This window comes from Gadus macrocephalus, chromosome 4 (assembly GCF_031168955.1).
Source record: "Gadus macrocephalus chromosome 4, ASM3116895v1".
Taxonomy (NCBI): Eukaryota; Metazoa; Chordata; class Actinopteri; order Gadiformes; family Gadidae; genus Gadus; species Gadus macrocephalus.
Genome location: NC_082385.1, coordinates 21,019,670 through 21,033,768, shown reverse-complemented (window position 1 = coordinate 21,033,768; position 14,099 = coordinate 21,019,670). Strand labels below are relative to the sequence as shown.

At 44.4% G+C, this 14,099-nt stretch overlaps 1 protein-coding gene across 1 annotated transcript in view; it reads right to left on the bottom strand.

Annotated features, from left to right (window-relative positions):
- Positions 1-14,099, bottom strand: part of LOC132455153 (transmembrane protein 163a) — a 67,416-nt gene that overhangs the window by 35,205 nt on the left and 18,112 nt on the right. The window contains exons 3-4 of the mRNA XM_060048901.1: positions 7,611-7,654; positions 4,776-4,867 (exon numbers count right to left, since the gene is read on the bottom strand). Of these exons, the coding sequence (XP_059904884.1) occupies positions 4,776-4,867; positions 7,611-7,654 (136 nt within the window). The remainder of the gene's footprint in view (positions 1-4,775; positions 4,868-7,610; positions 7,655-14,099) is intronic.

Genomic DNA, 14,099 nt, shown 5'->3' with positions numbered 1-14,099 from the left:
TTATTAAACCCCTTTTAAAAAAGAGGAGCCTAGATGCCTCTATTATTAACAACTACAGACCAATATCGAATCTACCCTTCATAAGTAAAATCATTGAGAAAGTTGTCCTCCCGCAACTAAATCACTTCCTGGTATCAACTGGTTGCTATGACACCTTCCAATCAGGATTTCGACCCCTACACAGCACTGAGACCGCCCTTATTAAAGTTGTAAATGACATCCGTCTTAACACAGACTCTGGCAAAACCTCAATACAAATGCTACTTGACCTCAGTGCTGCATTCGACACTGTAGACCAGTCGATCGCGGTCTACCAGTAGACCGCCGACAGATCCCAAGTCGATCGCGAGGGGTGAAGAAAAAAAAGATATATATATTTTTTTTTTAATAAAATAAAATTTGCGCGGGACATATACGCGCGGTAGCGCATGCGCTGTCAACAGCAGTTGAAAGCCGTCAACAGTAGTTACACACTCCTAAACGTTGGCATGGCTGAGGGGAAACGAGCTAAGACCTACCATTTTCACCCTGAGTGGGAGGAAGATTATTGATTATCGTTGAGAAAGTGCCGTGCGCAGACGGAATGAAAGTCGCACTGAAGTCCGTAGGTTCACGATACAACCCCCCCCCCCCCCCCCCCCCCCCCTCCCCGCTCGAAGGTAGGTTTGCTGGTAGATCTCGGGAGGTTGGCTACTTGAAAAGTAGATCTTGGGTCAAAAAAGGTTGGGCACCCCTGCTGTAGACCATACATTACTTCTGGAAAGGTTAGAAAACTGGGTGGGGCTTTCAGGCACTGTCTTAAATTGGTTCAGGTCCTACCTACAAAATAGGAACTACTTTGTTTCCATTGGCGACTTTGTATCAGAATCAACCAACGTGACATGTGGAGTCCCACAAGGTTCGATCTTAGGACCCTCTTTATTCAACATCTACATGCTCCCACTATGGCAAATCATGCAAAATAACAATATTGACCATCATTGCTCTGCTGATTACACCGCAAATCTATGTATCGCTATCACCAAATGACTATCGGCCCATAGATCTGCTGTGCCAGTGCATTGAGCAAGTGAAGGAATGGATGTGCCGAAATTTCCTTCAACTAAATGAGGACAAAACAGAGATAATTGTATTTGGTTCTAAAACAGAAAGGCTTAAAGTAACCCAACACCTTCACTCTCTGTCCCTGAAAACCTCAATCAAAGCCAGAAATCTAGGGGTTATCATGGATTCAGATTTACATTTTGACAGTCACATCAAATCAGTTACAAAATCGGCATATTATCACCTTAAAAATGTAGCAAGATTTAGGTTGAATCTCAATCCTTTGCTCGCTTCAAAATCTCAGCCCTAACCCTCGCTGTTGCGCGTTCACGCGCCGTGGAGCCATGTCCCAATACCAGTTTAAAGGTAGCTTAAGGGGTAGGGGAGGGCTAACATCCCCTCAAAATTTAGATTTTCGATGGGCACCCTCAAAGCGCTTCAGTTCTGACTTGCTCCCACAATACCTTGCGAGAAAACGGAAAATCAAGAAATATCCTAGACAAGATGGAGGACGAAAAGATGCGACAGGATTGGAAAAACACAAATGTAAGTATTTTCTCTGTAATTAACTAGTAATTATTTTATTAATTATACTCTGCAGCCCGGCCGCGGGCTTCGAAGCCCGGCAGCGGACTCTCGGAAGTCCCCGGCCGACTTTCGCGGAAGATCGCGAAAGTCCCCGGCCGACTTTCGCAGGCCGCCCGACCACGGTTCTCGGCCGGGATGCATGCCCGATAACGGGCTCTGCAGCCCGGCCTGCAGACCGGGCTGCAGACCGGGATGCATACGACCGGGCTGGATGTCGTATGATATCCAGATCTTCCATGTTCTCGTGACTCCAGGTTAAAAATAAACTTTACTATACTAATATATTATATTAGATTATATTAGATTAGATTAGATTAGATTAGATTAGATTAGATTAAATTAGATTAGGCTTTATTGATCCTTTTGGGATGACTCCCTCAAGGAAATTGATTGTCCAGTAGTTTACAGAAAGAAACACAACACAATATTCAATTATATACAATATAAGATAAACAATACACTCTAAGATAACAATAAAAAGTAAACAGTAAACAATAATTATAATATAAGATAAGATAAACAATAAACTCTTAACTAACTAACTATAAAAAGTAAACAAAAAACTGTAAACAGTAAACAATAAACTATTAGCTAATATAGAAAGTAATATTAGTAACATTATTAGTTATTAATTATTAATATTCTATAAGTAATATTATATATACTAATATATATATATTATATTAGTAATATTCTCTAAGTATTATTATACTAATATATTATATTAGTAATATTACATGGTTAATCAATGTATTTTTTGGCAGTACTATATTGTGTACATAGCTATCACGTACGTAACATATGGCCATATCACCCAGTTCTGGCATATAATTCCTAATTCCTTTTTATTCGTTTTCTTTCAGGACATCGTTGAGTCCACTGCCACCAGCCCTCCCACCTCTCCCTCATGCTCCTCCACCCCAGGCACCTCTTCCACCACCCCAGGCACCTCTTCCAAGAGGAGAGTGCCAGGGGGCAGGCGAGGCATGAGGAGAGCGAGGCAAAGTTGGCGGAATGGTGGAGAAGATGTGATTCTCCACCATTCTCTCAAAAGATGAGAGAGTGTGTGTGTGTATTTTTAGGTGTGCGTTTGTGTGTATTTTTAGATGTGTGGTTCAGTGTTTCTTATTTAAATAAAGTGTTTCTTCTAAAGTGTTCTTGTTCTTAACCGATTATTATCTAAGGGTGCATTCACACTAGGCCTTCTGGCCGTGGCCGTGGCTGTTTTAGCACCTAACCGTGCTCAAATCTGCCAGTGTGAGTGTGGCCAGTCTCGCCAGGCCGTGCCAATTACAAAATATAAATACCATTTCAGGTTAAACATCTTTACAATGGGTCTTGCTCGTTGCCCGAGACAATGGCAGCCAGTCTGTCTCTTGTAACATTACCAGGGGTCTGGTTATCTGCTAGGGGGCACAGGGAGGCCATGATGACGTCACAGGGTAGGGTTGTCCCATTTGGTAGGGGATCGGTTAGGGTAGCAATGAGGGGTAGCAATGAGCATGAGCAATGAGGGTTAGGGTTGAGATGTAGGGTTGAGACAGTGAGCAAAGAAACGGGATTGGGCCTTAGAGGGCTCATGTCCACCGAAGACTTACAAAAACTTGTACACGCCTTTATCACTAGTAAGCTTGATTACTGCAATGGTCTCCTTACAGGTCTCCCAAAACAAACTCTGAGGAAGCTTCAGCTTGTTCAGAATGCTGCTGCTAGAGTTCTAACAAAGACCAAAAGATTTGATCATATTACACCAATTCTGAAATCGTTACATTGGCTTCCTGTAAGTCAGAGAATTGATTTTAAAATCATGTTGCTTACCTATAAATCCCTACATGGTTTAGGCCCAAAATATTTAACTGATATGCTTCCACTACATCAGCCTTTTAGACCCCTAAGAAGCTCCGAGACCAATCTGTTAATTATCCCCAGAGTAAACACAAAACATGGTAAAGCAGGATTTAGTTACTACGCAACAAATAGCTGGAATAAACTCCCAGAGGATTTAAGACTTGCCCCAACTCTGAGCACCTTTAAAACAAGACTGAAGACTTTTATGTTTGCTATAGCTTTCTGCTAAATAACTTTGCCTTTATTTTCTATTTTAATACTAAAACGTCTTTTTAACTTTCGATTTTTGCATATGTTTTTCTTTTACTTACCTATTATTTTATTTTATTGTATGACACTGTTTATATGTGAAGCACTTTGAGTCTGCCTTGTGTATGAAAAGTGCTATATAAATAAAGTTGCCTTGCCTTGCCTTAATATTATTTAAAAAAAAAAACATTTCAAAGAATGCAAAACAAGTTTTAAGTTCACTTTATTAAAATTAATAATTGGAAACTTATATTTTACATTTCTGAATGCTAGACAGCAATAGAACAAGCAACATGTAGCTAGTTCAGCAGCAGAGAATCGCTGTCTAAATGCAGCAAACCAAAGTGCAGAACAAGTTTGACATTATGGTCAAACTTGTTCTGCACAAGACGGGAGCCCAGGTTAAACGGTGACGCAACTCTCGTGCCTCATACACCGCACGATCCCGAGAGCTGCCTTTATTTAACACTTTATTGTGTGTGTGTGTGTGTGTGTGTGTGTGTGTGTGTGTGTGTGTGTGTGTGTGTGTGTGTGTGTGTGTGTGTGTGTGTGTGTGTGTGTGTGTGTGTCACACACACACACACACACACACACACACACACACACACACACACAAGCAAACTCTCAACTTGATGTGTGATCGCCTTGGAAACCATGCAGAGGTTGTCCAGAGCTGATTAAGACCACACACCCCTACCAGTTCGTAACAGAAGAGATTGCAGGTAATCCAACACAGACAGACAAACACGCACACACACTGACCCACACCAACACACCAACACACACACCAACACACACACACACACAGACACACATCGACACATAAGGACACACACATAAAAACACACACACACACACAATCAAACACAAATACACACACAGTACGTACACCATTTTCGTATTCACATATTGAGAATCCAAATTTTGGGGATTTAATCAGACCTCTCAGTGGGGCTCGGGAGGGGTCTGATTAAGACATATAGTACATGTATGTAAACAGTGACGTCAACATGTGAACTGAACAGTGCAGTCCTCTCTGTACTCACATGTACTCTCTGTGGGCCGAGTGCACGGCGGCCGCGTTGCTGTAGCGCCACAACACAATGATGGAGGACAGCACGTCCAGCAGGGCGTCAAACTACAACACAACACAACAACACAACCACCTTTGATCTCTGACCCTCTCTCCTACACACACGGCGCTATGTCACTTTATCATTGACTGCATCCATCAGACCTACTTCTGGTCGGGCCCTCACACTAAAGGGGGGTTCTTAGAGATATAGACAGTGTTACCCCAATATTATCCATTCAATGGGATATATTATAATTTATTTTCAAAAATAAGTATTACAGTATTACAAATTGATGTCTATCGTTCCGCTGTAACAGTGACATCATAACAGTCAGTGCGTTTACATGACACTGAAGGAAATCGAATTATTGGGTTAGTCTGATGTATACCCCTGATTGGATTATTAAGATGTATAAACCTGACTACGAATCAAATCGGGTTTCTCATAGTCCGATTAAGATTATGAGATTAATGCGTTCTGCGCATGCTCGAGATCTTTTCTTGGGGCCGTGAGTTGGAAGTAGGGCTGGGCGATACATCGATATTTGAAATATATCGATATTTTTTCAACCGAGATATGGAACGAGACGCTGTTGTCAACATCGATATAGTTTGATTTGCGTTGAAAGTACAGGATATTTTATCCAAATAACAGCAGCTTCGAACCGCGACTGCCGCCTGCTATTTCGTAACTCTGCTTATCTCTCTCCCGCTCTGCCTCCGGCTCACACACACACGGCCTGGCCCCCCTTCCACTCATGACACTTTTTAAAATCCCCTACGGCGTGAAACATGGAGTCCGCCGGTAAATGCGGCACGGAGGAGCTTGTATGTAAGCAGAAGACAAATGGCTCCATAGTTTGGAAATGTTTTGGGTACCAGGTGTCTGACGAATGACAGAATCAGGTTTTTTGTAGAGAGTGCTGAAATCTGTCGCGACTAAAGGGTAGAGTACGACCAAACCTCTTCCATCACTTGCAGCAGCACAACGTGCTCAAAAATGCGTGCAGCGACCCCAAATCTTAAGCTGTCTCGACATTAATAATTTTTTATTCAGATAAAGGCAGTACAGCAATTGTCCCAAAATGATTCCAGGCTCCTGGACACTCGCCGGAAAGCTCCGGCGGGTGTCGCTCCATGTCGCGATTCAATTCTGTGCTTCAAATTGATGAGGAAGTGGAAGAACCAGAGACGTCGGAGATATATTAATAATATAATTATTATTAATATATAAGAAGATTCATAATATTCCGGAGGCGCACACAGCTTTTGGCTGTGATATTATATATACTATATTGCAATGTCGGCAGTGTCTAGTCCACGGCTTATTCAACCATCGAACTGTATTCAATAACGAACGATAGGAATAGTGAAGGTAAATTCAAACGGTATGTAGGTAGGCTATAGTAATAACGGTAGCTCCACGGTAACTCCCCCCTCCCCCCCATCAGCAAGGCAGGTTAACGAGCACAGCGACGCAGGCAGGCTGGAAATGAGAGCACAGTGGCGCCACCGATGTAAAATGACGAGTTGGAGCGCAGCAACGGCAACTATGCTAATGCATCAACAAATATCGATATTTATCTTATATTGATATTCTGCTTGAAGACATCGAGATATGACTTTTGGTCTATATCGCCCAGCCCTAGTTGGAAGTAGAGTAGGTTGGTGGTAGTAACTTCGGGCACATCTGTCAAAATAAAGGTTTTTTTCTTCCAACGTGTTTACGATCTTTATTCATTCATTGCGCCGCGGCCGAACTGACGGGATATTCTCTGATATTATGAATCTTAAAGACTGCGTCGGGTTCTCTGACTCTCCGGTACTCCCACAACAAGTAAAAACTCGTAGTGGGGGTTATCTCGGCCACGGTTAAGAACGAATTGGGGGAAAGGAACTTTGGCTTTGACTCTCTGAAGTCTAGATTGAACTGTGACATGGAGGTGAAAGGGATTGTTGCCCCATGCAGACTCCCGCCGGAAGGGCTCCGCCGCCGGACTCCCTGCCAGGCAGACACATGGTGGAGAACATTGAAATGTGTTATTAGGCTAGAGAAGAGTAATTTTGGTTTTTATTGTTGATCCAGATCTTATGGGAGGTGATCCACAAAAGCCTATATGGTTGGAACAATGGGATGTTGGAGCAGTAGAGGGTTTATTTTTTTAAATAAAGGGACGTCGGACTAGGGGGCTTTAGGACCAATGGGAATTTTTCAGGTTATTCAGAGGTCGGAACAATGGAGCGTCGGAGTAATTACATAGACCCGAAACATCTTTCTCGAATGCCGACCGAGTTTGTTGATGCTGGTGACGTAAAGAGGTCAGCCGGTGGCTCTATTACCAATAGATTAAATGGCTACAGTGCCACCAATCGTACCAGGGTATGACATGCTTCGGCCAATGATTCGATTCTCTCACCGCCATGTATACTCGGACAATTGCAGTTGTCCGATTGAGGAGCATAGTCGAACTATGGCTTTATTCTGATTAAACAGTGCATGTAAACGTACTGAGTGACATCTTAATGGTGACATCATAACAGTGACCTCTTGATGGTGACATCATAACAGAGACCCCTTAATGGCGACATCATAACATAACATGTCTTTATAACTGTGACATCTCAACATGACAGCATACCGTCAGTGCTGAAATCAAATATAACTAGACATCATAACGGCGGCCATTTTAGCGGGGACATCCTAATGGTGACATCGTCATGGTGACATCATCATGGTGACATCGTAACAGTGACATTCTAATGGTTACATATTAGCGTGACATTATAGCAGTGACATAATACTTACAGCAAATCCAAAGGCTGATGCACTGTGTCTCATGATGGAAACAGCTGCAGGGGGCACAGAGATATTGGTGAGATATAAAGTCTGAGATTAACATCTGAAGTGTGATGGAAGATGCTACGTAAATTAAGCACATAAGCTGTAATTACAACACACAGCCACAAGGGAGCAGGATCAAACATACAAGCTGTAATAACTACTTCAGCCACCAGAGGCGGACAGAGTACACAGCTTCCTTACTTGAGTAAAAGTACAGATACCCCTTGCTAAATTTTACTCAAGTACAAGTAAAAGTACTACAGTAAGATGTCTACTTAAGTAAAAGTACTGAAGTACTCATTTTTAAAAGTACTTGAGTATCAAGAGTACAAGACTACATTTTCTAAATATTGCATTACTACTGCCACAGTGCTTACATTTATGTATAGAAACGTCCTACATGGAGTTATGCAAAATGTTAATACCTTGGAGGATGTAAAAGGAATTGAAAGTAAAATCAAATCATTTTCATCTTTTTACCATGTTGCTTTATTTAACATTTATCACTTGCCCACAAGACAAAATAGCACAATAGTATATAGTATAACAGTATACTGAAGAACATAAAAACAATTGCTCAGCCTACATAAATTCGTAATATCAGAAAAGAAAATTCAGCTAACAATTGAATGTATGTGTGAGTTTCTCTGTTTTTTCATCAATCAAATCAACAATCGTCTCTCAAATCTGACCGTGGAGTTGACTTTGGCGGAAAGCGAAGGTGATTGCTGATAGGCTGAAGGCTGTCCTAATCAGTGGCGCCTGCACAATCCAATCACGTTTGAGAGGGAAACCAAAGAATTGAGGGTTTCCAAGATTTTTCTTTTGTCCTTTTATTTTTTATTTTTTTAGAAGAAGTAACGGGTACTCACGGTTATAGATAGAAATGTAGCGGAGTAAAGAGTAAAATATTTGCCTCTCAAATTTACTTAAGTAAAGTCATGAGTACTCCCCAAAAATGATACTCGAGTACAGTACAGATCACTCAAAATTGTACTTAAGTACTGTACTCAAGTAAATGTACTCTGTTACTGTCCGGCTCTGTCAGCCACATAAGGCAGCATCTTTAAAACGGACGCGGAAGCCGGAGCTAAGACGTCACATAGGCCACGCCTACTTCACATAGGCCACGCCTACTTGATACCAGTGCAGCGCCAGGAGCCAGATGACGTCAGAATCATAGGCAGACCCGCTGAGAGCCTCGGGCCTAAGCCCCGGGGCTTGAAGTAGCTCTATGGTATTTTTCTCCACGCTCCTCCCTTTTGCTTCATAGTTACCATGCCGAAATACTTTAACGAATAAAGTGAGTTAAAAGCGATCCGGTTTAGACTACTTTCTTCAAGAACACGACAAAGACCACCTGTAATCTGAAGGAACTGGTAATTTTCTTTTCTTTGGTTAATGTATTTGGACCAATCCTGTGGCTGGGATCTGCAGACACATGTACATGGAGAGGTTCTCTCTACTGGATCAACCGGACCACTCTGGTGTCAGGTGCTGTGCAGTCTAAACGGTGGTTAGTTCTGCTCTAGCATTGTTGTACCTCTGGAGCTGAGATTGGTATCGTAGTGGTTCTGGTTTCAGCCATTCATGTTCCACAAAGGTCTCATGCATTCAACACTGGGATAAACCTGTGCTACATTCAAACATAGATAAAAACATTATTATTATCAGTCCGTTCATGCGTCAATTATTTTTCTTGAATTGTTCAAATTGTAAATTATTGATTAGGTTAATTGATCGGTTCACTGATTCAGCAGCAGCCTATGCGGGGGCTCCTTGGGGCCCCTTTAGTTCACATGCTGCTCATCTCAGAATGTGTAGCCGCAAGTATCTCCACATTCTGCCGCTTTTCCTTTGTGCGACCAACCTAACCCTCAAGCTAGCTGTAGCCAGAACACAGCCACTCCCTGTGGGTTCTACTCAGACACAGCCTGAAACCCGCTCTACTAGGGGGGGAGAGCAGACCCCCGCTCCACTAGGGGAAGGAGAGCAGACCCCAGCTCCACTAGGGGAAGGAGAGCAGACCCCAGCTCCACTAGGAAGGAGAGAAGACCCCAGCTCCGCTAGGAGAAGGACAACGCCCCTGCTTCCAATAATGGTGAATTGTGCCAAAAAAATTATAATAAAGAAGCTGGTGGCTGTGGGTAAACAGCGAGACACAAGCCACTGCTGGTAAATAAACTGTGATGTCCTAACAAAGTCTGTCCGTCTGTCTGGGACTGACAGCAACAGACAGAGAGGTGGGAGGAAGAGTGAGAGGGACAGGGGAGGAACTTGGATGGATGGATGGACGGATGGATCCATACATACATCCATACATACACACATTTATAGATACATACATAGATATATAGATATAGATAATACTATATATCAATAATACTATATATCTACAGTGACGGCTGGTGGCGATTTTGGGTGGGTGGGCTAACGAATGCATTACATTTATCAATACTTCACATCACAGGGCTCCAGACGCCATGAGGTCACCTTTATATCTCTGTTCATAACTTTCATATAATGTGAATGATTTTTAAACAAGAATAAGGTGTAGAGAAATACGTGTCTTTATTTGAAGCACACAAAAAAAAGAAAAATAAGGTGTTTAAAGTGCTTTACTGAGCTGAAATTGAACATTTCGTACTAAACCACGGTCTCCATGGCTACCAGAGAGGACGCTGGCGTTGTTTTGTTCGCCGCTTCTCTGCCCACGATCTTTTTTTAAATTTTGTGACTGTTAAGTTAGTTTTTCCTGTGATTTTACACTTTTATTATTTATATTTTTTAACAAGCTTTTTTTACGAGCCCTTCCCATTTTACGGGACATTGATCCTAAGACTCATCGGCGTTGTCAGCGGGGAAGCTAGGCACCTAGCTGCTTCCAACTATCTTTGCCCCACCGGGAAAGAGCCCTCTGGTTCCAACCATCTACATCGCCTTGCCGGACAACTTTCCTCCCTTCCAGTACCTGGAGTTATCGCTTGTCTGGCCAGCAGCATCCCTCCTTGCGTCTGCACCAGGTTGTGACTTTTCCAGACTGACACCGGCTGCCATTCTCCAATGAATTCGCCGTAACCTGGTCGAAGACTCTGGGTAACTACTGTCTACTTTCTCGGCTAATTTACCTGTCTACCTAGATCTTCCTCGAACAACCACGGTGGTGCTAGGCTACTGCTCCAGAGCCCCCCTCAGTGTTCTGTGCAGTGCGTTAGCTTGGACACCTACCGGCCAGTGTCGAAGGACTTCGTAATAATATCCACCTGTACCGGTGCGGATGCTTCGGCCCTCTGCCGTGGCCAAGACCGCTGCCTTCCCATCAAACAAATCCTTCTCCCATCCAGTGGACATCTTCCATCGCAGCTCAGCTGAGGGTAGAGATCCGGGGCAGGTGTCCACCTGTCCTCAGCCTCAGCCATGGCACTTCGCTACTCATCCTTGCAGCTCCGCCAGCTCATTCCCCAAATTCCTCCTTCCACCGAACTCATCACCACTCTTAAAAATTCTCGACTTCTCCTCCGTCCCCGTTACATTCATCGAGGGTCCCGCCGCAAGTTTATGTACAGTTCCACCGCTAAAAACTTCATCCCAGCGCTGTGGTCTGACCGCAGCTCACCCACCGGCTTCCGCGCTTCCTCTCCGCGTCATCACAACAACACACGTCATCAGAACGCAACCAGAGTGAACACCTTCAACCTCCGTCCAATTCATACTTCCGCCCCATCAATTTCAAAACAAAAGCACTTAAAAATCGCCCTCCTCAACACAAGATCCCTCAACAATAAAAGTCTCATTCTCAATGAATTCATCATCGACCAACAACTTGACCTCCTGTGCCTTAATGAAACATGGCAAAAAACCCTGGATTATTTTTTACTAAACCAAACCACCTCTGCTGGATATTCCTACCTGGACAACCCACGCTCTGAGGGCAGAGGAGGGGGCATTGCTGCCATCTACCAACAAGACCTCCAACCTCGCCCTCTCACCATCCCTGCTGCTCCATCTTTTGAACACCTGGCTTTTAAATTACCCGGCCCAAAACCTCTCATCATTGCAATCATCTACCGCCCCCCCAAACCCAATCCATCATTTCTACCAGAACTCTCTGAATTCATCACCGCACTCTCCTCAATCTCACCATCTGTTTTACTTCTCGGTGATTTCAACCTACACATTGACTCCCCGGACTGTAAAAATGCCATGGACTTTCTGGACCTTATCAACTGCCTCGGCTTCACACAACACATCAACTTTCCCACCCACAACCGTGGACACATCTTGGACCTGGTTTGCTCCATTGGCCTCCACATCCACAATATCTCCAGCACTGACCTCTCCATATCTGACCACCTGGCCATCACACTTGTCGTTGACATTCCCGCCCCCCAACTCAAACCGGTCCGCACAATAACTTTCCGCAACATTAAATCCATCTGCCCAGTCTCTCTCTCCACCTGCATATCAAACACTCTTTCAAGCCTCACCTTTCCTGCAAGTCCAACCCCCATGGACCTCGTCAACATCTACAACAGCACACTGTCTTCATCCCTCAACAAACTGGCCCCCCTAAAAACCAAAACTGTCACCTTTACTCACTCGGCTCCCTGGTTCACCCCGGAACTTCACAAATTAAAAAAACAACTGCGACAACTAGAACGACTCCACAAGAAAACCGGTCTCACAGTACACGCCCTCGCATACAAAGAGCACACAAACCTCTACAAATCAGCACGAAACAAAGCCCGTTCAGTATACTACTCTGGCATCATTCACTCTGGATCCTCCAACCCACGAACCCTGTTTTCCACCATAAATAAACTCCTCAAGCCCCCCGACAACATTTCATCCTCATTCACCCCGGAGAAATGCAACAATCTCATTTCATTTTTCAACTCCAAAATAGAAAACATCCACAACCAGCTTGCAACCTCCTCTGCCTCCACCCCGGTCCCCGAACCCACACCTCCTTCATCCTCAGACCACCGGCTCTCTACCTTCTCACCGATAACCACTGCTGACCTCTCCAAAATACTCTCCACCATGAAATCATCCACCTCCCCCCTGGACCCCATGCCCTCTCAACTCGTCAAAGCCTGTTTTACCTCTCTCGCCCCACTGATCACTGACATCATCAACTCCTCCCTTACCTCTGGCACTGTCCCCCCACCTCTTAAACTTGCTGCCATCACCCCTCTCCTTAAAAAACCTGGTCTTGACTCTGACGACCCCAACAATTTCAGACCCATCTCCAACCTCACATTCATCTCAAAATTACTGGAAAGAGCCATCGCAACTCAACTCAAGACTTACCTCCTCTCCAATAACCTATATGAAACATTCCAATCCGGCTTTAGAACCCACCACAGCACTGAAACAGCACTAATCAAAGTCACAAACGATCTCCTACTCTCCTCTGATTCCGGCTCCCTCACCATTCTCCTCCTCCTGGACCTCAGTGCTGCCTTCGACACCGTCAACCACTCCATCCTCCTCAGCCGCCTGAAATCCTTAGGCATCACCGACTCCGCCCTCTCCTGGTTCAACTCATACCTGTCAGAAAGATTTCACTATATCGCCATAAACAACCACAAATCCCACACCACCCCTGTCTCACATGGAGTCCCCCAAGGCTCAGTGCTTGGCCCCATCCTCTTCATCCTCTATATGCTCCCACTTGGCCACATCATCCGCCGCCATGGACTTCAGTTTCACTGCTATGCCGATGACACTCAACTCTTCATCACCACCAAAACCATCACTCCAGCTATTCTCTCCACCCTCACCAACTGCCTCACCGACATAAAAACCTGGATGAACCACAATTTCCTCAAACTCAACAGCAATAAAACTGAAATTATAATCTTTGGCCCAAAATCCACACTCCCCACCTCCCAGAACTACTCACTCTACATTGATGGTCACTCTGTCACTCCCTCCGCCCTGGTCAGAAACCTTGGCATCTACATGGACCCTGCACTCTCCTTCAAGTCACACATAAACCACGTCACTAAAATATCCTTCTTCCACCTCCGGAACATAGCACGCCTTTGACCCACTCTCTCCTTCTCAGCTGCTGAAACACTAATTCATGCCTTCATCACCTCCAGACTCGACTACTGCAATAGCATCCTGTATGGTCTCCCCTCCACTGTTCTTCAAAAACTGCAATATGTTCAAAACTCCGCTGCTAGACTGCTCACCCACACTCCCTCCAGAGAACACATCACGCCCGTCCTACGTCAACTTCATTGGCTTCCAGTAAAACAACGCATACATTTCAAGATCCTCCTCACCACCTACAAAGCCCTAAACAACCTTGCCCCCTCATACCTGACAGATCTCCTCCAACGCCCCATTGACCCACACCGAACACGCTCCACTGTTGCCAACACCCTCATCCCCATCACCAGGACCAAATACCGCACCATAGGGGACAGAGCCTTTGCCATC